The 27723-nt window shown below is 36.8% G+C and overlaps 1 protein-coding gene across 1 annotated transcript in view; it reads right to left on the bottom strand.

Moving 5' to 3' along the window:
* Positions 1 to 3723: 3723 nt before the first annotated feature.
* Positions 3724 to 27723, bottom strand: part of TOMM70 (translocase of outer mitochondrial membrane 70) — a 35316-nt gene continuing 11316 nt past the window's right edge. Inside the window, exons 2-12 of the mRNA XM_028119187.2 lie at positions 24802 to 24975; positions 22484 to 22610; positions 20776 to 20885; positions 17583 to 17731; positions 15749 to 15956; positions 12951 to 13085; positions 11416 to 11523; positions 10446 to 10562; positions 7348 to 7445; positions 6663 to 6785; positions 3724 to 4173 (exon numbers count right to left, since the gene is read on the bottom strand). Coding sequence (XP_027974988.1) covers positions 4020 to 4173; positions 6663 to 6785; positions 7348 to 7445; positions 10446 to 10562; positions 11416 to 11523; positions 12951 to 13085; positions 15749 to 15956; positions 17583 to 17731; positions 20776 to 20885; positions 22484 to 22610; positions 24802 to 24975 — 1503 coding nt within the window. The 3' untranslated portion in view covers positions 3724 to 4019. The remainder of the gene's footprint in view (positions 4174 to 6662; positions 6786 to 7347; positions 7446 to 10445; positions 10563 to 11415; positions 11524 to 12950; positions 13086 to 15748; positions 15957 to 17582; positions 17732 to 20775; positions 20886 to 22483; positions 22611 to 24801; positions 24976 to 27723) is intronic.

Raw genomic sequence — 27723 nt, forward strand, 5'->3', positions numbered from 1 at the left:
GTTTCTTTTCGTGTATGGTGTAAGAAAGTAGTCCAGTTTCATTCTTTTGCATGTAGCTGTCCATTTTCCTCAGCACCATTTATTGAAGAGACTATTTTTTCCGTGTTGTATACTCTCGCCTCCTTCATCGTAGATTAATTGGCCATATAAGGGTGGATTTATTTCTGGGTTGTCTATTCTGTTCCATTGATCTATGTGACTGTTTTTGTGCCAGTACCATCCTGTTTTGATTACTACAGCTGTGTAGTATAATTTGAAATCTGGGATTGTGATACATCTCCAGTTTTGTTCTTACGATTGCTCTGGCTATTCAGTCTTTTTGGGTTCCATACAAATTTTACAATTATTTGTTCTACTTCTGTGAAAAATGTTGGTACTTTGATAGGCATTGCATTTAACGTGTAGACTGCCCTGGGTAGTATGCACATTTTAACAAGATTGGTTCTTCCATTCCATGAACATGGAGTACCTATTTCTGCCATTTTGTTTCATTTTATAGTTTTCAGAGTACATGTCTTTCACCTACTTGGTTAAGGTTAATCCTAGCTATTTTATTCTCTTTGATGCAATTGTAAATGGGACTGTTTTCTTAATTTCTTTCTGCTACTTCATTATTAGTGTATAGAAATGCAACATTTCTGTATGTTGATCTTGTATCCCACAATTTTATTGAATTCACTTATCAGTTCTAGTCGTTTTTCAGTGGAGTCTTCAGGGTTTTCTGTATATAGTATGGTGCCATCCACAAAAAGGTGACGTTTTACTTCTTTCCAATTTAGATGTCTTTTCTTTTTGCTGTGGCTAGGGCTCCAGTACTGTGCTGGACACTCAGAAGTATTGAGTGGATATCCTTGTCTTGTTCTTGATCTTTGAGGAAAAGCTCTGAGTTCTTCATCATTGAATGTTAGCTGTAGGTTTTCTCATAAATTGCTTTTATTATGTTGAGGTATGTTCCCTCTAAACCTACTTTGTTGAGAGTTTTTGTCATGAATGGATGTTGTACTTTGTCATGTTTTCTGGTGGCTGCCAGCATTCCTTGGCTTGTGGCTGTTATCACTCCAATCTCTCCCTGTGATCACATCCTCTTCTATGATTTCTCTTACAGGCACACTTGGGATTACATTTGGGGCTCACTCAGATAATCCAGCATAATCTTCCCATGTCAAGATCATTAATTGAATCAAATGTTCAAAGTTCATTTTTGCCATGTAAATTAACATTCACAGGTTCCAGGGATCAAGATGTGGGCATCTATCTTTCATGGGACCAATATCATTCTATCACAGTATGTTAAGGCTTGAAAATAGATCATTATTAAAGTTCTGTCACTTTATTCACAAATCAGTTTTACAGAGGACTGAGGTTAGGATTAATTGCTCCCCCTTCTATGTTATTTCCTTATAAATATAGCAAAGAACCCAGTGTACCCAGGACAGTCTTAATTATTACTTTTATACTCAAAAGTTTCTTGTTTTGTTAAACTATACGGTCCTCATGTTTGTAAACAGCCTTAAGATGATGACAGTTAGCTGAGATGTACTGGGACACTTTAAACTACAATTTGAGTTTCCAGAGGCCTAAAATTCTGTCTGAACTGTTTTAAAAGCAAAGCTGCTGCTTGTTGTTTTGGGATGTATTCCCTATTTATACCTCAATTAATAAAGGGTAGATAACTTCAGGCATCCCTTCTGAAACACTACAGAGTGGTTGCAAACTGTGATCAAAACTCATTGGTGAAACCAGTTTGAAGATCATGTTAGTCTCAAGGCTCAGGTCTGGTTGGCAAACTTCTAGGCTGCCGTGCAAGCATGGGTAAGGCAAGTATAGGTAGAAATAAAGGAAGCTGGTTCTGCTAGCTCTTCTTAGAGCTTTGTTTCACCAGTAGGAAGGACAAATATTCTCAGGGAACTCCACCATTCACACCAAAAACTTACTCTGCTTCATATACTAAACATGACCTATTTTCAGTTAGTTTGAGCCCACAAGAGAATGATTATGGTTTTACTCTGTACTATGACAAATGAATAAACTACCTATCTTATTTAAAGAACAGATAGAAAAGCTTGAATGTGATATTTATTTGGTGAATTTACATGTGAGGTCATTTACAAAAGAAAAGATACAGACAGATGCAGCTTTCAGTGCAGTTTCAAATATTTTTCAGAACAAGCAATAGTCCATGAGGATTTGGAATGATAGTATTGAATGGCACATGCTTCAGTTTCCTTCGTGTTTTTCTACCCAACCCCAAAGGGTAGAAGGGAGAACAGTAGAAGAAAATACCAGTGTTAATACAGCCATGCAAATAAAAACTTTAAGTCAGAGGTTATTCAGAGATGTAGAACATTTCTGTATTCAGGGGTTATGATAGTTGGTACATAATTTAAGAACTAAAATGGAGAGTTCTCAAACTTTTCCGTTATCCAAGCCATCTTAAATTGTCCCCGCTAGAGGCCTCCTCAATATTTTCCAAACTCTGACTTTGGAAGGGGTCATTTCTTACAGTTTCTAAGAAGATCGATAGCACTTGCAGACAAAAACCTTTTTGACTTCACTAGGATAAAGCACCCTCTTACAGAGGGGTACAATGTTCCTTTACTCCCCCCAAATGCAAACTCTTAGATCTCATTTCCAGAAGTGTAACTGAAGGCTTGCTTGCTCTTTTATTATACTCAAGACTTAAATAAACCCTTCCTAGCCCCAAATATCTCAAAACAAGAGATACCTTAAGAACACAACCCCTCTCCCACCAGAAAAATCCAGCATATAAACAAAAGGATGGTCTATAAAAGTGACAATTGGAAAAACAAACAAAAAAATCCCAAGTGATTTCTAAGTAAAAAGGTAAAGTAAGGAAAAAAAATCTGTTAGTATTCCTAAGTAAAGACCTGGACATGGGCAGTCAGGCCCTAGAGAACAAGGTTAGTTCAAAACTAAAAAGCATTCCACATTTCCTCAGCACCTTTGAAAATACTCGTTTAATATTCTTTAAGCACATGTAGCCATAGTTAAAGCACTAAACTTAACCACTTCAGGAAATACTATGCTTCTGGCTCCAAGACTTACATCCTTTTGGAACCTTTAATCACATTTTCTTCACTACAAATTTTAAGCTAATTAAACATTCCCACACATCACACTTCATCTTTATACACACAATCAACCTGAATTTTCTTTCAAAAATACACTATTAAATAGTGTACCTAATAGAGAAAATAGCCACAGGCAATTTACAAACCCATTCCTATTTCATCTTACCTCTTGCCTGGTTACTCTCCTATTAATTTTCAGTCTTCCAGCATATATACCAGAGTATTTTGCTTCGGTGTGATTTACTGTATGAAAGCCAGCTGCTGTGGACTTTTAAGAACAATGTACATTATCCACTGGAGTTGAATGGGGTCAAAAAGCTTAAGTTCCCACTGAATCTAACCTTCTGCAGAATCAGAGGCATTGTGCATGCTGACAGTGGTTTAAAGGGTCTGTTTTGCTGCCTTTAAAACAAAATCCCCATTTAAGTTTTGTTTTCTTAAAAAAAAAAACCCCAAAAAACTAAAAGGGATTAACTGAATCCAAAAGAAACCTATTTTACAGCACTTACTATGTTAATTTAAAAACCCACATGCTGTAAAATACATTACACACACACACACACACACACACACACAATCACACAATCATCCAGAACATAACCCACCAACCTCCAAAAAAAAAAGTCAAATCAACAAATCAAAGTTTTTATTTGCATGGCCAATTATCATCTGTACTCTTTGCAACTTTAATATCCCTTTAACAGGTTCTAAGCTTTTGTTGCACAGGGAATAAAAGCTGCAACACCGCAAACTTCCTTCAACAGCCACTCCCACAACACCTAAACATGAAACATGTAACGAATGACAACAGCACAAATACTAAGTTCCACCATTCAACACAGTTCATGACAGTGTCTTTAGGGTTCAGTTGAAAAGGGAGTAAACTTCTAAAAAGAGGGTCATTCTCCTCCCTGCCCCCCCCCCATTTTATAACGTTGGTGGTTTTAATCCATATTTCTTTGCAACTTCTGTCTGGGCATGGGCAGCATCACAGAGTGAGTACAGATGAGCCATCTCCATTTCCGATTTGGCCAGGTTAATAGCTTTGTTGAACATGTCAATGGCTTTCTCCATGTTTCCTCTAAAAGAACAATTTTAAATGTTTCACAACCAATAAGCATTTCACAGAATACAATGATGTTTCTGGCAGGCGAGAATTCTACCACTGAACCACCCATGCTACAATGACGTTTCTGACCACCCAGTTTTATGATTCTAAAAAAATGCTTCTGTATAAGAAACAAAATAGTGCCTAGCACATAGGAAGCACTCAATGAATATTAGCTACTATTATAAATACTGTGTACTTACACCTTTTGTAGTCTTTGTTTACAGATTAGAACAGTGAGACTAGAGAAATTAAATGACTTATTTAAAATTATAATCCTGTCTGGTTCCTAAATTCTGTGTTTCTATACTACATCATAAGGCTCCTTTAGAAAGCAGTGACATAACCTCAGAGAACATTACCGGTATTCAGGGGCCTTACCTTCACATCTGTGTGAACTCCGCTTCTTTCCCCTCATCTCTTACCACCATACTCCCGCCCCATGCACCTCTGCTCCAGTTACACAGGTTCCCCGGGGCCCCTGGCTCTCCTACCTACATATAATGCTCAGATGATTTATGGCATCTCTGCCTGACTCTATAATCAAACCCTCACTGTTCTAAGCCTCAGTTCAAATACAATATCCTCATGAAAAGTATCTTCCCCTTCTGTCCCCAGTCTTCCCATAGACATATTGTCATTCTGTACAAGTCAGATGAATATATATTCATATTCTTACTACATCCTTAATAGACACTTCTCCATTCCCAGATCCTAGTACAATGCCTGGTAATTAGTATCTGTTTTTTGAGTAAATAGATGAATATGCTTGGTCAAAAAAAATAAATTTACCTCTCACAGTCTAGATGTGGTTAGGGTTTACATATTTGCCAAGAAGCAAGAGCTGTTTTAAGTTGTCTTACCCATGTATATATGCAGACCTGCCTGTAATCTTACAATAAATACTTATAAAGTTCCTACTATATGTATGCAGTTAAACTCAAGAAATACAACGGACCTCTGGGGTGACTGTACTTAACCTCCTACCACAATATATGGCTACATGAAAGACTTGTTTTTTAAAAAAAAACTTTTAAGAGTTCATGTTTGGGGGGCACCTGGGTGGCTCAGTTGGTTAAGCAGCTGCCTTCGGCTCAGGTCATGATCCCAGGATCCTGGGATCAAGCCCCGCATCGGGCTCCTTGCTCAGCAGAGAGCCTGCTTCTCCCTCTCCCTGCCTGCCGCTTCCCCTGCTTGTGCTATCTCTATCTCTTTCTCTGTGTCAAATAAATAAATAAAATCTTAAAAAAAAAAAAGTTCATGTTTGGTTATTAGGTAGACAGTAGACTGGCTAAATCCTAGGATAATGAGCAATTTTATTTATTCATTTACATTCATTCATTTATTTGTAAGGCAGGATTTAGAATGGATTCCTTAAAGTATAATTAATATACCAAGAAAACCCATCAAAATGCATATCAGCGTTCTTAACCCAGGCTCTACAAATAACTATAGCTTTCCTCAAAAAAGAACCAGTATCCCATCCTATCCTAGTGCAAGAATATTCACATTAACTGGCAAATAAATAATATTTACATGTAATTGTCACAAATTTCATCAGCCTATATATATATATTCTGCCCACTATGGAGCAAAGAGAGGACCCAGGAGGGGCTGAATGACAGGGAGTTAAGACAATCCCTATTGATTCCTAACAAGATCAGTTAACTTGGCAACAGTGAAATATAGGGGCTAATATCCTATTCCTACTACTGGATCGTCATGTAACTTTGTTAACCAGTTTGGGCATCAGTTTCTACATTCTTCAGTTAAACTAAAGATCATATAATCCCTACCTTTATAAGGACTGGGGTAAAGATCATTTGAAATAAAATTTGGAAAAATACCCAAAGTTCAGTACCTGGCCTAGAGTACTCAAATGGACAGCAATGCGAGTATTAAGATGGTATACGACACTAAATTCTATGGCATAAACAGTAGTCCTGTTAATGGCGGCTCCCAAGTGCAACTCTGGATAAATATTTTCACAAAACAAGAGGTTATGAGCAGTAAAAGTTGCAAAAAATCTTATCTAGCTCCCTGACTTTTAAGAAAACTCATGGGCTCAGGGATGATGTTTCAACGTGTCCAGTTACTTGGCTGGTTGCTTATTTGTAGCAGGATCTAGATCTTCCCGTATTCTGGCAGGAATCCTTATGGTGCACTGCACTGCCTAAGTACACTGCAGGTATTTTTTCCTCCAACAGAAATAATATAGGTGAAAAGAGGAAAGAACACACAAGAGGTATTAGAGAAAGATCAAATTTTCTTTTCTAATGCAAAAGGAAAAAATGAAATAAGGCAAATCAAAGTTGTATAGTTTTGAGGGAAGCTTCCTTCAAAAGGCATGACATATTAAGAATTTAGTGGATACTGACAACATATTTTGTAATGAGAAGAATGAAAAGATAAGTATCTATGGAGCTGCCTTAAATTTCCTTAGAACAGACTATAGAAGTTACCTTTGCACTTCAATAGTTCCCATGGTTTCATATGCAAAATCACATTTATTGTCAATTTCAATAGCCTTGCTGATGAGCTCCAAACCTCTATCCAGATCTTGCTTCCACTGAAGCTGAAGTAAACTGCAAATGCAACAAGGCAGGCAGATGTAACTATGGCATAGTATCAATAGGAATACAAGCACACTTTCTGCCCTCAATGAATTTACAAGGAAAAACAATCTAAAACAGTACATAATCAGATTACCATTTTTTTCAATTATGTATTGGTTTTATAGTCCAAATTCCTTATTATGAAAAAAGTGTCCAAAGGTCTAGACTCTATTACTAACTTACCTTGCAAAGCTGACTTTTTTACTTTGTATAAAGTTTTTTTAAAATGAGAAGTACATAAGGACTGGAAAAACTAATTTTGATATAGCTAACATTTGACAGGATGTTCAGAACTGAAATCTTTAAAAGTAGAGTGAAAACAGTATATTTACCAACTGCTGTATAAGAATGAAACATAAAATTTTAAATATTAACAATGAAGCATCTACAGCATTAAGAAATTTGTCACTTAACTCACTGATACTTTCTATTACAGTCCCCCCTTCCTTTCTTAATGACCAGAAGAAGTCCATCTTATTACATGCAAGATACACAGTTTCTTACAGAAACGGAGAACCATAAATATACATACCCTTTATGAACATATGTTGTGGCATTATCTGGTTCCAAATCAATACATTTATCATACATATCATCAGCTTTACCAAACTGTTGTTGATCTGTTAATGCCTATGTGAGGAGATACTTCAGTTATTATATTAAGGTAACTGTCAACCTAAGCAATTAAAAGTATATTGTTTACTAATTAAAATTGACCTAACTTATCCATTATTACCAAGTTTAAATGTTACATCTTAATTATTATTATTATTTTTTTACAAAGCATTGTTATAAATATGAAATCTTAACTGTTCTTTCTTTTTGTCAGATGGTTACATACAACAGCAGATGATCTGGTATGGTGTAGACCAGAGAAAGTCCCACTCTTGGTGCCAGTTCTAATATCAGTTTCTCACAGGTACACTCATGTCACTTATTCATAATTTATCATACTATGTCATAAGGGACTTATTCTAAAGACAATACTCATTTGGAAGAATAAATTCAGTTATGTGTTAACTGTTATCAGAGTCATTCCTTAAAAATGTTGATAGGAGAAAAAAAAAAGCAGCTACTGTCAACTATTTTAGGGCAAATCCCATGGCAGAAATGGAACACTTGTTTATATGGATACCAGTTCACACTGAACCTAACTTTGAGACTTGGCCAGCATCTAAGCTCAAGCTTGAGAGTTACACTTGGGATGCCTGTGTGGCTCAGTCTGTTAACCGTCTGCCTTCTACTCAGGTCATGATCCCAGGGTCCTGGGATCGAGCCCCGCATTGGGCTCCTTGCTCAGCGGGGAGCCTGCTTCTCCCTCTCCCTCTGCCTGCCACTCCCCCTGTTGTGCTCTTTCTCTCTCTCTCAAATAAATAGAATCTTAAAAAAAAAGTTACACTATATCTAACTATTTGTGTATATATAAAGTAACATACAGAAGTAAAAATCAAAAGAGGGGTCAAAGGATAGAAATTTTAGACTAGTAACATTAGTGCTGATAAGATGATAGCTCAAGTAAGCCATAGCTATTCTGAAGGCAGCATAGTGACAGGGAAAAATGCAATGAGAAAAGCTCTTAAGAGGTTGTACCTAGTATTAGTTTAAAAGCTATGCAGTGGCCTTTGCTCTTTTAGCTGCTTACACAGCAATCTGTGCCCCAAAAAAACCCTTCTGAATTTCATTTCAGTGATGAGGATGGTGCTGTCACTTTCTGGTTTGTTCCTAATCAGACATAATGCATAAACCCAAGTGTACTTATTCAATAAAAATGTCCTACAATTATAATGTGTGTCCTATTTTAACTCCTATGCATTCTGTAAAATTTTACATCACACATGCTTTCACAATTAGTGTGTGGTCAGCCACCAGTGTTTCATTTTTTTATTATCACCATTCTGTCTAGAAATTTTAAAACAAATATATCATTTCAAACTCAATTTAAAGAAGTTTTGGGTTGTACTTCATACCCTAGAATCTCGATTCTTAACAATGCAGTGATATTAAGACATTTTTTCTTAAGAAAAAAAGATTTTAGAGAGAAAGAGAAAGCACGAGCAGGGGGAGGGGCAGAGGGAGAGAGAAAATCTCAAGCAAACTCCACGCTGAGTGTGGAGCTCAACACAGGACCTGATCTCATAACCTGAGCCAAAATCAAGAGTCAGACGCTCAACTGACTGAGCCCCCCCAGGTGACCTGATATTAGGACTTCTAAAGAACAGATCCAACATAAGCCAATCTTATCATATCCCGCTCAAAAAAAAGTTATACCCTGTGGTACTTATAACTCGACCAAAGAATGCATGGAAGAAATTAAAAACAAAACAACTTTCAGAAAGGTTTGGAGGTAGGTGTCTACCCCAGATGGTCATTTTATTTATTTTTTTAAAATTTTATTTGTCAGAGAGAAAGAGAGTAGGAGTGGGGGAGTGGCAGGCAGAGGGAGAAGCAGGCTCCCCACTGAGTAAGAAGCCTGACGCGGAACTCGATCCCAGGACCCTGAGATCATGACCTGAGCCGAAGGCAGATGCTTAACCAACTGAGCCACCCAGGCGCCCCAGATGGTCATTTTTAAATGTTTCCTATTTCTGTGATGTTTGGGGTAGGGGGAAAACATTTCTTTGGAATAAAAAAGAGTAAGAGAAGATATTATACAGCATACTGAGATACCTGGTTTATGAATATACCAAAAGCAACTTTCTCAAAGACTAAGAGAGAAAACAGTCATTCCGAGATCATTTACTTAGAGAAAAAAGTCTGTGGCTATAAGAAGCTAACCATTTTCATTTAAATGGATGACTTAAAATTAGTAAGTTTTCAAAGACTTTAGACTACAATTAAAAAGTGAAAATAAGTGTACATTCTACTTTCCACACCTTCAATCCTAAAGCAAGGAAAGGTTCAGGATTTGGCAAACCAGAGAAATTAAAATGAGCCTGTCAAAAGGACAGTGATCTAAACAGGAAGAAAAACCTTTCCATGACATTCTTCCCACCAATTGCACAGAGTAAATTTTCCTAAGGTAATTAACTTCTGCAAATCCAATCCAAATGAACGCTTGAGGGAAATGCTTGACTTTAGCTTCCCCACGTTGAGTTTAGGGCCAGGGTTTCAAACTGTATTAACATAGGAGTCACTCCTAAGGTGATTCAAAACACCATTTTGGAGGCAGGAGAATTGTAATCGGAACAAAACCATTTGTGTTCACAGAAGCTGCAACCAGAGAAGCACTGTTTTCTAATTTCCATACTGAAATTCAGCATACAAATGCAGTTCTTTAAAAGGACTGGAAACTGGGGCCCTGGCTGGCTCATTCAGTGGAGCACACAACTCTTGATCTTGGGGCTGAGTTTGAGCCCCATGTTGGGTGTAGAGATTACTTCAAAATGAAATCTTTAAGGGGTGCCTGTGTGGCTCAGACGGCGAAGCATCCAACTCTTGATTTTGGCTCAGGTCATGATCTCAGGGTTGTGAGATCAAGCCCGTATCGGGCTCTCCTGGGCATAGAGCCTGCTTGAGATTCTCTCTCTCCTCCCTCTCCCTCTGCTCCTCCCCCACCTCTAAAAAATAAAATACAATCTTAAGAAAAAAAAAAGGACTGCCAACTGAAAAATTAGGAAAAATCACATTTACCTGAGCATACAGTGCATAGCCTTCAGCACACCTTGGAAATTTCTTTATGACCTCTTCAAAACCTTTCATAGCTGCTTGGATTTGTGAAGAATTGTTTCCTGTATATGCCTGGCGATACTGTTTAAAAAAAATCAACACAGTCCTGTCAAATCAAGAACTCAAAACCTCATGGAATTTAACATATTACAAAAGTCACACAAAATAACATAAATATTTCCAGAAAAGCAGGTGATTTGTTAACCTAATTTGCTGCATCTAAAAGGGTTCCAAGGAAATATCTCCAGAGCAGGGATCCATAGGCTATGTACAACTATGACTTCATTGCCATTATACAATTTCAAGATGTTCAATAGTCTAGAAGAAGGCATACTAACTTGTAAGAAGTTAACTTTGCATATAAATGCATATTAAATCTAATATAATTTATTACTTTACCAAAGTTACTATTAAGCTTCACCTAGTAACATTTTTTATCCATAATATAAATGTGCTCGTGACCAATTTCTTTAAAAAGTCTTTTAGGACTCAGGCTATAGGGTTAACTGGAAGTACCTCATTTCACTAAAAATGAATTTATTTTACCTGATTTTCAGCTTTGTGTTTCTGAATATTAATAGGGTGAGATGAGAGAGCAGTTATGTGGTATGACTGAAGAGTATTTCCTCAAAATGCTTTTGTTTTTTTGTGCTAGCTTATGGTAGAAAAGCAGGGAGAACAGTGCTGTTTAGGGGAGCATGAAATCAGGGAGAAACATCTATCAAGATGAACTCAAATAAAACATCCAGAGGAATACAGAAGCAATTCCTCATTTAGCAAATACACTTCTATTACCCTAAACACATTTTTCCCTTGTAGTCATCCTTTGGGGGAAAAAGAGATGATGGTTTTGTAGACAATGAGATACTTATTTTTGTTAACAATAGGAAATAGAAATGATGTTTAGGAAAACACAAAATAAAGTAGAACCTACCAATGCAAAACATTTCTGAGCTTGTGCCAGAGCTGACTCAGGTCTTAATCTAATACATTCATCAAAATCTGCCACTGCTTCTTCAACTTGATCAAGCAGTATTTTCAGCTAAGAAGAAAAAAACAAAAACACACACACACACACACACACACACACAGACAAATATACACAATTCAAAATAATAGGTGCACCGGTTAAGTACAGTGTCTCTTACCACAGTTTAGCATCATGCTATGCATGTAGTATTCAATATAGAATTACTTTCTAGAAACAGTGAACTAGAAAATCTTATCATTTAAAGGAAAGATTCTAGGGGCGCCTGGGTGGCTCAGTTGGTAAGCGGCTGCCTTCAGCTCAGGTTATGATCCTGGGGTCCTGGGATCCAGCGTCCAGCTCCCTGCTCGGCGGAGAGCCTGCTTCTCCCTCTCCCTCTGCCTACCACTCTGCGTACTTGTGCTCGCTCGCTCTCTGTCAAATGAGTAAATAAAAATCTTTAAAAATAAAATAAAATAAAATAAAATAAGGATTCTAAAACTATTAACCAATTTTTTCTAAAGCACTATTAGAGGGCAACCTTCTTGGGTCCCCTCCCTCCTCGGGAGCTTTGTAGGATCACTTTGCTATCGCTCAATAAACCTCACTTTGCTGTCTACCAAAAAAACCAAAAACTCCCATTAGAAACCCACCATTTTTGTATTGCAGTTTTGGTCACTCTTAAGCAAGAAACCTGTTCTGGAAAACTGAACATCTCTGTACTTTAAAAATTTCAAAGCGGATCAAACATCAGTAATTACCTTTCTTTCTTTCTTTTTTTTAGAGATTTTTTTATTTGAGAGACACAGGGAACATGAGTGGGGGGAGGGGCAGAGGAAGAAACAGACTCCCCACTGAGCAGGGAGCCTGATATGGGACTCGATCCCAGGATCCTGGGATCATGACCTGAGCCGAAGGCAGCTGCTTTTCTGTTATTCTATGGATAGCCTATACATTCCACCCTAATGCATTTCAAGAAGCCATCCATGTTCAACAGATAATAAAGCCATGTGTTCCCCAGATGAGGCTGATATGGAATGGCTTTCATCACTACATCTCTTTACTAAAAATCAAATATGCATATTAGAAAACTCCATTCAGAAGAGATTTTTTTGGTACTATTTAGATAGTCCAGGACAAAATTTCATTACACCAAGAAGCCCACAGAAATCACCCTGTTGATTCTAGCATTAACTTAAAATGTCCAATATATGTTTCAATGTCACTGAAAACCTAGGAGCCAGAAACACCTGAAAACCAAACTTGAACAGGCAGGCCAACATTTGTAGGCTTCTTTCTCCTTTTTTTTTTAATCAGCAAATACCAAAACTCAAAGGACAAATATTTAAGATGGGACTGAATAAATGCCAACCAAACTATAAAACTATACTTTGTTCACAGTTATCAGAAGTGATACAAAGAAACCTGTGACAACATTCTCAAAAATGGTACCATATTCCTCAATCCAAAGGTCAGAACTCTTGATAAGAAAATAAATTTACCTGTCCTCGGTGGTGATAAACATCTGCATTCTGAGGGTCAATGTCGGCAGCCATGTTAAAATCCTGAGTAGACAGCAGAGGCTGCTGCTGCTGCATGTACATACTGCCTCTTTTGATGAGAGCATTTGCTCGAAGCTACAGAACCAAAATGAGAAAAGGTTTGTCATGACTAGAATTGTTTTTTTTAAAAAAATAACAGCTTTATTGAAGTCTAATTCACACACCAAAAGCTCATCCTTTAAAAGTGTACAAGTCATTTTTAATATATTCACAGAACTGTGCAACCATCACCACTAATTCTAAACATTTCCATCACCCCCAAAGGAAACCTCATACACATTAGCAGTCATTTCCCATTTCCTCCCTAATCCAGGCCCTGGAAACCATCAATCTACTTTCTATTTCTACAGATTTGTATGTTCTGAACTTTTCACAGAAATGGAACTGGACATGTGGCCTTTTTGTGTCTAGCTTCATTTAACATAAGGTTTTCAAGGTTCATCTATGTCATACCATGTGTCAATAATTCATTCTTCACTATGGCTGAATAATCATTCTATTGTACAGATATACCACAATTTATCTGTTCATCAGTTGAGGAACATCTGAGTTGCTTCCACTTTTTGGCTATTATGAATAACACTGCTATGAACATTCATGTACAAGTTTTTGTACTGATATATATATTCAGTTCTCTTGGGTATATACTTTATATACTTTAGAGGGGAACTGCTGGGTCATAGGGTAACTCAATATATTTAACTTTCTGAGGAACTCCCAAACTAACTTCCAAAGGGACTTTATCATTTTACATTTCTACCAGTAATATGTGAGAGTTCCAATTTCTCCATATCCTCACCAATACTTTTAATTGTCCATCTTTATGATTATAGCCATCTTGGTGGGTATAAAGTGATACCTCATTGTGATTTTGGTTTTCATTTCCCTACGGTTAATGATGCTGAACATCTTTTCATATTCTTATTGGCCATTTGTATATATTCTTCGGAGAAAGTCTATTCAGATTTTTGACCTATTTTTAAATTGGGTTCTATTGTTGAGTTCTGTATATATCCTGGATAAAAGCACCTTATCGGATACATGATTTGTGAATATCTTCTCCCATTCTGTAGAGTGTGGCTTCTCTTTCTTGATGGTGTCCTTTTAATTACAAACGTTTTTAGTTTTGATGATTTTCGTACTGTTGCCATATCTAAAGTATCATTGCCTAATCCAAGGTAAAGAAGATTTCCTTCTAGGTTTTCTTCCAAGAGTTTTATAGTTGGAACTCTTACATTTAGGTTTCTAATCCATTTTGAGTTAATTTTTGTACAGGGCATATGACAGTCATCATTATTACTTGCCATTAAAACAAAAAGTCATGGTCATGAAAACAAGAAATAGGTTTCTTCTCCAAAAAATTTTTTGAGCAAAAGTACACATAAATTTTCTTTCAATGAAACAAGTAAGAATGCCCCCACAATTATAAAAACAGAACATATTTGTAATTAGTAGGAAATAAAATTAAAAATCGTATTACGAGTATATCTTCAATTTGAAAACCATTTTGAAAGGAACTTTTAACGAACAGTCGTAACGCCTTTTGTTTACAAGAGGTTAAGGTAGTTTATTAACAAATACTTAGGCCTTGAAAACAACTTTTCCACAAAATACATGAATGATTCATTTGGAGGTGAAATAAGCCGGAATTCACTTAATTCAGTGAGGAAACAGGCCACAGAGATATTAACTAGTAAGGCATACAAATCATCTATCCGATAAGGTGCTTTTATCCAGGATATATACAGAACTCAACAAGAGAACCCAATTTAAAAATAGGTCAAAGATCTGAATAGACTTTCTCCGAAAAATATATACAAATGGCCAATAAGAATATGAAAAGATGTTCAGCATCATTAGCCATAGGGAAACGAAAACCAAAATCACAATGTTAACTAGTAAGTTAATTGGTAGCTAAGCTCTGTCTTATTAAAACACTGAGTAGAAGGCGCATATAATTCAGATCCCCCTAAATCTTAATTATGAAAATAATTATGTACACCTAAAAAGCTGTTCCACCCACACAACTATAGAAACTTTTGGTATATTTCAGTATATCTCTATATCATATTTTTAGAACCCATCTTTTTAATTCATGTAACATAGAATCTTTCAGATTATTAAATGTGTTTATTTTATTAAATGTATTTTATCTACTACCTATTGCATGTTATTTACAGTACTACCTATAGCATTGCTGTATCACCCTTCCCCCGATCTAAATATAGTCTAATACAGTAGGCAGTGGCTTTAAAAGGAAGCTGAAGTTACCAGATGCCATAGAAAAAAGACAAAAATTCCTTTTCTGCCTAAAGATAAACATCACTGATATTTACATTTTTCACTGCACCAAATCATCATTAGGTGTAGTTGCTTCCAAAATAAAAACAGCCTTTTGGAAAATGGCAGCTGCAATGTGAAAAACTTGGCAAAACCTGTAATACAAGCCCCATTTTTTTAATTAATTCTTCACACACACACACACACACACACACACACACACACGCACACACTTTATTTTTTTATTTTTTTAAAGATTTTATTTATTTGAGAGAGAGAACGAGATAGAGAGAGCACGAGAGGGGGGAGGGCCAGAGGGAGAAGCAGAATCCCCGCTGACCAGGGAGCCCGATGCGGGACTCGATCCCCGGACTCCAGGATCATGACTTGAGCCGAAGGCAGTCGCTTAACCAACTGAGCCACCCAGGTGCCCCCCACACACACATTTTAAAATGTACCTTCACATTAGCTTCTTTCAAACTGATGACCTTATCTAAATCTGGTTTGGCCGCAGTGGCATTGCCAATAAGCAGGTAAAAGGTGGCTCGTAGTAATAATGCTTCTGCCATGTATTTGCCTTGAGCATCTATTTCTTTTGAGCATTCACTTATTATTTTATCATAGTTTTCTTCTTCCATATACTGTTTGGCCCTTAAATATCCAGAACTGAAAATAAAAATGAACATAGGAAATTATTTACTATGAAAGGATCAAATGCTGAAACTTGCCACACTTAGTATTACTAGAGTTAAGCAACTGTCCACTTCCCCTTAACATTCCAGTGTAGGACTGGAATTTTTCTTGATGTCTTAGAAAAAGGTTAACAGAGTCAACAGCAGAAACCTAGGGTTACTGCCCAGGCTTTGGCATTTATATGTGATAAAAGATGAGCTAATGACTGACTGATCTGCAACATGGACAAGGATCTGGTCTTATTCACCTTCATACATATGGCACACTGATGTCACTCAATAGTTATTTTATGATCAACAGGAAGAGAAGAGATAATTAAGTTTAGGTGACAGAAGCCAAGGGAAGAGACATGACCCAATCTGTACTTGGTAAAGAACACTCTCTGTTGTGGAAAACGCACTATAGAAGAGCAAGACTGGAGGCACAGAATTATCTGAAGGGCTCTCATCCAGAAGCTGTTGTTTCACCTAAATAAACAGACCTAGAATGAAGAGGTGGAAATATCAAAGAAGCAAATTTAAAGGAAGATTCTTCTATTAAGAGGGGGCATTAAAAAAACACACCCTTTCCTACTTTTTAAAATACAGTGGCCACAACATCATTATTCTTATAAGATGGTAACTTTTATTGAGGATGCTTGTAGAAGGGATTTTTTTTGACCTGAAAAGGAAATTTATACTAGCTAACCTCTAAGGGGTCTTACAAATATAAGGCTGCATAAGTTAGAATATATTTTCTCATTTCATTTGTTATATATCCTGAGTACAGAAAACTGGCAAGTAACTTAGGCTATATCAGTCAAAATCTTATGAACTCTCTTAATTTATCTTAATTAATAATTACATTCTAATATTCCCTGCATTTTAACTTCATTGTAGTTTTTCTAGCAAGGACTATTCCCTAACCTGAAGAGGAAATTATTGGCATTATCTTAAACATTTACTTCTCAACTACATTTTCTGAAAAGACTGTGTATCAACTAACTAAAATTTGAATATGTTGGTACAATTATGGCATAGTATCTTCCCTTAAAAGGTGGCCAACAATGGTTGAAAAATTAGGAGATACAAATCAAAAGCAGTGTTTCCTCAAACTTTCCAATATGCTATAGATGCAAATCTATGCTTTGCTACAGGAACAATACTCCCATTTTTCCAGAACTCATTAAAAGATGGCATGTTGGTAGTAATAGTGAACCTTCTCTTAGAAAGGAGAGCTAGTTTTAATACCAAAACACAATATAAATGGATAAGCAGACTAGGTGACTTATATACCACATCACATCACTTGATCTCCAGTTGTAAACACAGCATTTTGTACTTTGGTTTCAATTCTCTATAGGAGCAAACACAAGAAGCCCAAAGAATGGGTGGGCAAGCAGAAAACAAAGAAAAAACTCTGAAGAAAGTCACTCTTGAGGGCACTCCTAAGCACCTCATAGTTTATAAACCTCCCTGCACTAAAACATTTGGATGTTGAGCTACATGATACTTTTCAAGTTAGTGCCCCTGTTCCAATATAGTCAACCACTCTACTCACTGGGAATCCTCTTGAGAATATCATGTAGGACTATATAGATACTATGCTTGATACACTTACTTTTCTTTAACTTCTGAAGCCTCTCCTTCTTTGTCTTTATCTTCATCAGACTTCTCTCCTTTAAGCATGGGCTGAGAAATTATATCATCCGTGAAAGAGCTGAAGTAAGATTTGATAAACTGTGGAGATGGCATCAGAGGTTCACGATTCTGAAATTTAATCATGTTTAAATATATCAAAATGAGAAAACACTGACCAAAGAAGCAGGTACATTAGTACAACAGTGAGAATGACTGCTGTAAAAACTGGAATCTCATTCTCAAACTTAACTGAAGAATATTAGGCTCCAAACCACAGGACAGGACAAGAGATTGTGGAATAGGTAGAGTTACCCATCCCAGCTGTTCAAAGCAGGCTTTAAATGACACCTCCCTGGGAATCCTGGGTAGTGCAGTTGGCTAGGCATCTGACTCTTGGTTTTGGCTCAGGTCATAATCGCAGGGTCATGAGATCGAGCCCCACATCGGGCTCTGGGCTGAGCGTAGAGTCTGCTTAAGACTCTCTTTCCTTCTCCCTCTGCCCGCCCCCCCCAACACACACACACACACACGTGCACTCAAGCTCTCAAATAAATAAATAAATAAATAAATATTAAACGACACTTCCCCTCTCCAAAGATGTAACGTATCAAGAACCCCTAGGACTACTCACTAAAAGTTAAAAAGGTGAAATGTGTAACACAGGAGGCAAATAGCTGATGAGTTAAAAATTATCTCCTTCTGGTGCGCCTGGCTGGCTCAGTCAGTACAGTGTGTAACTCTTGGTCTTGGGGTTATAAGTTTGAGTTCCACACTGGGTGCAGAGATTACTTAAAAATCAGATCTTAAAAATAAAAATGTAATAAAAAAATAAAAATTATCTCCTGCTGGTCTCTGTCCTAGAAGATCAGCATCTTAATTAACCATTCAAGACCACATCTTACACAGGTGCTGTAATGTTAAGTCCATTTACCACGGGCTTTCATCTGTCCTCTAATGGTACTGCATCTGAAGATCTCCATGATAGTAAGTGCCACTGAAAGTCTGAATGAAATCACATTTCTTATTTAAATTACCACTTTTGACATGGCAACCTGATTCATAATTATAGAAGTATTTTATTTCTCCTTTTAGTCTGATTAGGATAAAGTTTTAAAGAAGGTAGAGGGAATAACACGGCCATAAGGCTCTTACCATATATTTTGGATCCTTTAGCTTAAAAATTTAACCAAAAGATTTTTAAATTGAAATATGATATTTTAGATTGTATGCACAACAAATACCATTTCTGTTATTTTGATAGATTTAATGCCTTTGTATTTGAAGGAGGGGGGGAAAAAGGGAATTTGGCTTTGTAAGTAAATGACCTAATCTAGGATAGATGAGATTGGGAAAGAAGACAACAACAGGAAATCTAAGGGGAAACCTGTATTTTTTTGGAAGAGATTCAGTGTATTAATTTAGGATTATACAAGTTAATATTTTAAATCAAATGGTCACCCATCAAGTGAAAAGTCTGCTTAACTTCAGCATTTCACTGAAGACTCTGCATAGGAATATACAGTGGCAATCATTTGCCACTTTAAATAGCAGTCACTGAAGGCTAAGTAAATCATTAATGTCTTTTAGTTTACTATTTCAGCTTCGAAAAGGCACCTCCCAGCCTTCCACAAAGAATTACAAATTTAAAATGAAAACAATGTAAGTAATGGACTTAAGTATCAAAGGAACAAGACACAAATTCTAGCTCTGCCATTTATTAGCCATGTGACCTTGTACACGTCATTTTCCATTTTCTCATCTCCGAAATGGCAATAAAAATACTTGCCTTATTTATCTTAGAGGGTTGTTGTAAAAATAAAAACAATAATGTAAAAAAGTCTTTTGTGATTTTGTGCCACAAAGGTGGCATACAAACAGATTAGAAAATATAAGAGGAGGGGCATGTGGCTGGCTCAGTTGGAAGAGCATGTGACTCCTGATTGGGGTTGTGAGTTCGAGCCCCATGTTGGGTGGAGAGATTACTTAAACAAATAAAAACTTAAAAAAAAAAAAGAAAATATAAGTGGAAACTGATTTGGAACCTATGTAAATGTAGGTTATCTTATATTTTTCTTACGACCCCAGAAGTCCAACCAGTATAATCACTCAACAATAACATTATATAAATATACACAAGGAAACGAGGCTCCTTTGAGGTTGTGAGACTATTACATGGTACTTACAGTGTTTTGAGGAACCCCTGTTCTAGGAAATGATCAAGGGAAAAAAGGGTTCCAGAGTTTAAAGAGACTGAGAACAACTACAGCTACATTCCTCTTGGAGATTCACAATATATCCTAGTACATCAAAGTCCTGCAGTGAAGAAACCCGTTTTAACTGTTTAACTCAGTGAATATTCAGGAGTGCAAAATTAAAAAAACATACAGCTTATTAAAATCAATTTAAGAGAAAAGTTATTCTTAAAGAAAAAAGGAACAATTAACTCGACATTACTGAAGTTTAGCAAAAAATCTCCAGTGAAATTTAATGATGCCTGTGGTAGTCCCATGGCATCTACTATATCCCTCCATGACACTTCACCATATCATGACTTTTACACTTATTAATGGTCTCTCTCACTAAATTGTAATTCTGTAAAGGCAAGGACCATATCTACCCACCCTTCTAAAATTGCTTTGTTCAATAAATGTTTCTTGAATTAAGTCATCTGTTACAGACTGCCTAAAACCAGTGCCAATTTATATATTATATCTTTAAAAACTTTAATGATATAGACAGGAGTTGGCAAATTTTTCCTGTAAAAGACCAGAAAGTAAGTATTTTAGGCTTTGCAGGCCATACAGTCCCTGTCACAACCACTCCACTCTGCTGTTTTAGCTTAAAAAGCAGCCTTTTTAAAAACAATGTCTGAGGGCAGTGTTCCAGTAAAACATTACTTAAACAAACAGGTGGCAGACTGGATGTGGCCCATAGGCCTTGTTTGGTGACCCCTAATATAGATGAATTCTTTCAGTATCCTCCAGATACCATACTGGATATAGCCTACATTCTTATTTTGAAAAGATAAGCCACAAAAGCCCGAGATCACAGGAAAAGAATATAATCCAGATCTAATTTCAGTTACCATTACTATCATATCCAAGTTTAAGCAGTGTAAATTAAAAATGACCCTTCATAATGTATACTCCCTCTATCGACCAACTCAGACTTACCTTGTATTTTTCTTTGGCTTTCTCTTTTCCAAGAAGTTTAAGAACCTTATCAGCTAACAGCATGCTTTGTTGATTTTGGAACCCTTCTAGTATACACACAGCAGTGACATCTAGAAATGATGGAAAAAATAAAAGTATAAAATTATTGCAAAGATGATCAGCAGCATCAAATGGGCACAATGTTACCATAGAAAGCCAAACCAAACTGATAGCCTGATGTAGCTATCAATTTTATTTCTAATAAATTGATTCTGTTCAACATTTAGTTTTATATACTCTATAACCAAACTCAAAGCTCAGAAATTCCACTTCTCTGGTTATTCACTTTCCTCACCTGTGAAATCCAAGGGACTATACTGCATGGTTTGTGATGTTTCTCACCACTCTCACATTCTACATAGTAAATAAACAAGGAATCCAGGAAGATTCTCTTCTGGCCAGTACCTAGAGGCCAAATCAGTGAAATGTGGCTCTCTCATGTCTGATTCTTTTTATAGGCCTCAGAGTTATTCCTTGTGTCCAAAGCCATCTGACCAAGAGTTCTCAATTAAATCTGCTGCAAAATACCATTTTCATCTGGTTATGCCACAGCTCAAGATAAGGTGGTTTCACATTTAAAAGATCAGTGGTTCCTTAAACTCTCAACCTTTCAGAATACTCAAACACTAGCTGTTCCCACTCTTTCTGAATTCAGTTTCTGAAAATTCCAAATCCTCCAAACAAGTCAATTGGCTGTGTGTTCCTCTGATAACCTGGCTAATGCCAATATCAATGTCTTTTCCCCATCCCATTCCTCCTATCTAAAATCCACTTAACCTCCTTTCTACCAATTATTACTGTTAGTAACTTCAAGGGCTGGCTGAAAACTCAGAATTCTCTTTTCCAAAGCAACCATCCTTCCGCCCACAACCAAAGTACACGACACCACAAAACTTCAAATTTTTCTAAAACATTCTCTAAACCATCCTCACTTGGTAGTCCAGATTTTAAAAATAAAATGGTTTTTTCCTTTTAAATAATGTTACTTAAAAAAATAATTATGGCAAAATCTGACTATTGATTTTAGCAGAATTAGCTTGTCTAAATCACACTTTGGTTTAGCCCCATGTCACCTACAAAAACGTACTTTAAAAGCCAGTGGCCTATATATTCTAATTGAAGTTTTGGAAGCAAATATGGCCAATTAGAGACCGCAGAATATTTGCAGTATTTACTGAGAATGGCAAATTCACTTGATGCTTTGTACCAACTACTACACAATTTCCAATCGGGTATAAAATCATGTTTGAAAATATCAAGAGCAAAAACCAAATGTTTTCTTTAATAATTCATCTCAAAATTATTTCATATTTATTTAGGATAATCATTGAAAATATGTAGATTCTTAGCAACACTATCACTTACCTAAAACCTATTTTCTGGTATCTTATTCATGGAATTACACTGAGGCTCATTAATTGCCAAGTTAAAAATGTATGGGATGTAAACTTCAAATCTTAATACTAACTTAATTCCATAACTGAGAAGAGAGACAATACTCAAGTATCAGCAATCTCAATTTACACTAGAAAACAAATTCTCAGGTGGGGAAGAATCTAACTTTTAAATACAAGTGATTTCTCTACTCACAAGCAGAGTTTCATATAAATTTACCAATGACTACAAAGCCTTTAGTAATTTTCACATGTAAACACAAAAATACCCTCACCTTCTAAACATTCCTTCTTATTGTCTAGCTTCTCGTGGGCTTTTGCACGTCTAAAGAGAGCTTTCACATATTTGGGATTAAGTTCAACAGCCTTTGTACAATCTTGTGCCACCTCTTTCCATTTTTGCTGTAATTGAAAGTATTAAAAAAAGTCACACTAAAGGAAGCACTGTTCAAGAGAAATCAATTTTGGAAACTTAAGAGGCTGAGTATTAAGAGTCCCATAACACACAAAAATATTCCCAATACATAAAGAGTTAATATCCACAATATATTATAACAGCTGATATAAATACCTGTAATAAAGAAAAGCAACCTGATTTTCAAAAACAGGCAAAGTACCTACTTAGGTGATCTTTCTACCACAAAATCTACAAACCTACCTGCATCTCTGTGCTCATATCATTTCCTTCTCTGCTGTTAAAAATGAGGAAGTGCCCCTCTTCATCAAAGGCTACCCCTCTACTTATGATCTGGATCCATACTGTCCCCACTTCAAGGACTTCACTCTTAGCTATTTCTCCTCTGCATCAATCTACATCTCTACTGAAGCATTCCCATGAGCATAAAAACACTCATTCTAGTTAATTTTCCAACTTTTAAAAAATCCTCCTTTGATTCCATAATTCCTTGCAGCTACTACCCCATTTCTCAGCTCCTCTTTATTGTGAAACCTCCAAAGAACAGCCACTCTACTTGATTTCTGCCTACCTCAATGTGGGCTCCTTCTCAATTTCCTTTGCTTAAATTCTTCCCCTCCACCTGAGTCCTACAAGTGGAACACTCTCGGCCTCATCTCTCCTCTTTCTCCCTAGGTGATTACATCTATTGTCCTGGCATTATACAAAATCTAAAATTCGATGGCTCTCAGATTTGTCTCTTTAGCCCAAACCACTCTCCTTAAAATAGAGACATTTCTAATTCAACTTCTACTTAGCTGTCTCACTCCTTGCCCATTCTACCATTAACATTCCTGCTTTTCTTTATCCTTCACAACCAATACAACAGCAAGTTGTTGGTCTCAGCTTTCTTTCATGTTTTACCTAGGCTACTACAACAGCATCCTTATTTGGTCTCCCTGTCTCCACTCTTGCCTCTCTTTAATATATTCTTGACAGAACACTGAAAGCAATTTCAGAGGATGTTCCTGCCCTACTTAATATCCTTAAGTATTTCCCATTACATCCAGATTCAAATCCAATTTCCTTACCTTTGCAAGGCTTTGTCTCATCTGCCCTCTGCTACCTCTCCAGTTGAATCTCTATACTCCAGGATCCTTTATAATCACACCAAACTCTTTTCCTGCCTCAGATCAATTACACATACGGTTTCCTCTATTTTTAACACCATCTTCTCTACTGTTTTATGTACCAACCCCACCTCCAGTCATTCCTCTATTATAGATCAGGTTAATTCTTTAAAGCATTTATGAAAATGTCATTTAGTGGTTCATTGTTTAGTTATCCTTGAACTCTATGCATAACTTTTGCTTTTATAAACCCAGCTCGTACTATAATAACCTTCTGTATAGGAGATGGTCCATAAAATTTGAATAAATGCGGAGAATTGCCCGATAACCACAGAAAAGGATGGTCAACTTTAGCAACATCTTAAGTGTAAATTAAAACGAGAGACAGTATTTTTCTCCTACCAGAATGGCAAATATTATTAAGACTGATAATGTAAGTCAGTGAGAACGAAAGAAAACAAACATGTTCATATATTATTGTTTGGAGTAGGTATTGATACAATTTCTTTATATTTCCATTTCTTGAATTTTATCCTCCCAAAAGTATGCAAAAAAATACTTATGAAAACATTTACTCAAACATTGAATGCAATAGGTAAAATAGAAAACAATCCAAATGTTCATCAATAGGAAGATGTTCTCAGTATCCCACTATACAACAGCTACTATATATAGCATTTCAAAGAATGACAAATCTGCATGTGCGAATAAAAACTGCACAAGATACAGTGGCAACTGAAAGAATATGTTACAATATGTGGTCTCCCCCTCACCCCACATATGGAGACAAAAAGTTGAATAGCCTCAAACTGTTGAGAAGGATGGGTTCACCAGAAACTGTAGCTTCCTGTATTATCTAATTTTATAAAATCTGATATATAGTTATATTTGTAACAAGCAAAACTAAAATCTGTTAAGAAAGTTATGTAAAGGATATGAAAACAAAAAGTCTGTAATTTCAAAACAATTGAAATTGTTCAGAAAATTAATTAGATTTGGGTGGTATTAACTGAAACACTATGCAAATAGAAAAAACAAAAAGAAGAAAAAAAACACCTAAGATACATACCAACTGTTCAAAGGCAGCAGCTCTGTTTTGATAAAATGTGGAAAGGTCAGCATTCTTCTCTATAGGGCACAAACTGATCGCCTCAGTATAGCACTGAATAGCTTGTTCATATTTTCCTGCTTTAAAGTATTTGTTGCCTTTGTTCTTGGCTGCTTGGGCTCTATCAAGAGAGTTCTAAAATGAGAGGAAATAACACTTACCAATACTCAGGAATAGATTCAGATCAGTGATTAAACAGTGATAAACTGACAGAAGAAAAATGGGGAGGTAGAGTGGCTGTTTATAGTGTAAGTCGCTTCATAGAAGTATCTTCATGGGATGAAGTCTCAGTAGTAGGATTGCTAAGCCAAAGGTTTATGTATTTTTTTTCATATTTCAAGTTTTTATTTTAGTTAACATACAGTGCAACTGGTTTTTGGAGAATTCAGTGATTCAACACTTACATACACTATCCAGTGCTCATCACAAGAGCCCTCCTTAATACCCATCACCCGTTTAGCCTATCATCCCAACGTCTCTCCATCAACCCTGTTTGTTCTCTATCGTTAAGAATCTCTTATGGCTTGTTTCCCTCTCTTCTTTTTTTTTCCCCCTCCCATTTGTTCATCTGTGTTCTTTCTTAAATTCCACAATTTATGTATTTTTTATTTCAAAAAAATTGCTATAGTACTTTAAATGTAAAGATCCACTTTCCTGCCATTCCTGCCAGCAAGAGTTGTGATAGCTAATTTCTGCCAGTCTAATGGGTTCTCAATCAGGGGTGATTTTACTGGTTAGGACACATTTCACAATGTCTGGAGACATTTCTGATCATCCAACCGTAGGAGGCAGGGGTGAGTAGCTGCTATTGTTAACCTGGTGGGTAGACACCAGGGATGCTGCTAAACATTCTGCAATGCACAGAACAGCCCCCAACACAAAGAATTATCAGATCCAAAATGTCAGTAGTGCCCAAGTTCCTTGAAAAACCATGATCTAAACTACTATTTCAGTATTATTTTGATTTGCATTTTCCTCATTAATGAATCTGAAAATCTTTTCATGTTTATTGACCGTGCGGCTTTCTTATTCTGAAAACCATTTATTCATGTGTGTTGCTATTTTTCTTTTTAAATTTTTTTAATTAACATATAATGTATTACTTGTTTCAGGGGTACAGGTCTGTGATTCATCAGTCTTACACAATTCACAGCGCTCACCATAGTACCTACCCTCCCCAATGTCCATCCCTCCCACCCCCCCTCCACTCCAGCAACCCTCAGTTTGTTTCCTGAGATTAAGAGTCTCTTATGGTTTGTCTCCCCCTCCAGTTTTGTTTCCCCCTCTGGTTTTGTCTTGTTTCATTTTTCCCTCCCTTCCCCTATGGTCCTCTGTCTTGTTTCTCAAATTCCTCGTATCAGTGAGATCATATGATACTTGTCTTTCTCTGATTGACTTATTTTGCTTAGCATAATACCCTCTAGTTCCATCCATGTCGTTGCAAATGGCAAGATTTCATTTTTTGATGGCTGCATAATATTCCATTGTATATATATATCACATCTTCTTTATCCATTTATCTGTTCATGGACATCTAGGCTCTTTCCACAGTTTGGTTATTGTGGATATTGCTGCTACAAACATTGGGGTGCATGTGCCCCTTCGGATCACTATATTTCTATCTTTGGGGTAAATACCCAGTAATTGTGTTGCTATTTTTCTTTTAGGCTGTTTGTCAACAGTGTAGAACAGATCCTGGAAAATCTTTGCTAGTGTTTTAATTATAATTATTATACCAAATCTGTTGTTTGTTCATCAGTAAATTTTTTGTACTCCCATCTTTGTCTCAGAATCTTCCTGGGGGACCCAACGCACATCCTTCATGTGTACAATATGGAAGAGTTGGTGGTTACCACTGAAGAAAGCTGTGAATACCTCAGTCAACATTTGGGAAGCATTCTGGAGACAATTCCAGTTATCCAGGTTCCAGCTACTAAGTCCAAGAGCTTTGTGGCACGTCTTTACCCAAAACTTTGCTTGTCAGCATCATCCAACTTTAACAAACATGTGATTACGAAAGAATCTATAGGTCTTCAACAAGTAAGCACTGACAAAGCAAAAGCAAAAGTAGCTGCCCTTATAAATAACTTAATAGGAACTGTGAAAGCCAAGTTGGTTAGGGCCGAGGGCATCTCATTCACAAACAGAAAATGAAATAGCAACCTTTTTTTCTATCTGCTCTTTTATCCCTTACTCTGGCTTCATTTTTCTTTGCTGCTTTTCCCCTCTATTTACCCTTTGTTCCCCTTCTCCTTTAGTCTAAGTACGACTATAGTTATTTTTTTTTTTAAGATTTTATTTATTTATTTGACAGAGGGAGACACAGCGAGAGAGGGAACACAAGCAGGGGGAGTGGGAGAGGGAGAAGCAGGCTTCCCGCAGAGCAGGGAGCCCAATGTCGGGCTCGATCCCAGGACCCCAGGATCATGACCGGAGCCGAGGGCAGACACTTAAGGACTGAGCCACCCAGGTGCCCCTATAGTTATTTTTTAAAAGTACAGTGTGCAAAGATTTGTTGGAAACTGCATTTATCTAAGTTCAGATATATTTTTTTTATTTTTTTTTAAGATTTTATTTATTTATTTGACAGAGAGAGACACAGCCAGAGAGGGAACACAAGCAGGGGGAGTGCGAGAGGGAGAAGCAGGCTTCCTGCGGAGCAGGGAGCCCGATGCAGGGCTCGATCCCAGGACCCTGGGATCATGACCTGAGCGGAAGGCACACACTTAACGACTGAGCCACCCACGTGCCCCTAAGTCCAGATATATTAATACATTTTTTAAAAGTAGGCTCCACACCCAACATGGGGCTTGAATTCATGACCCCTGAGATCAAGAGCCACATGCTCTACAGACTAAGCCAGCCAGGCACCTCCTAAGTTTA

This window comes from Eumetopias jubatus, unplaced genomic scaffold (genome assembly GCF_037043125.1).
Source record: "Eumetopias jubatus isolate StellerSeaLion01/CBP00866 unplaced genomic scaffold, mEumJub1_p1.0 scaffold_1, whole genome shotgun sequence".
Classification (NCBI taxonomy): Eukaryota; Metazoa; Chordata; class Mammalia; order Carnivora; family Otariidae; genus Eumetopias; species Eumetopias jubatus.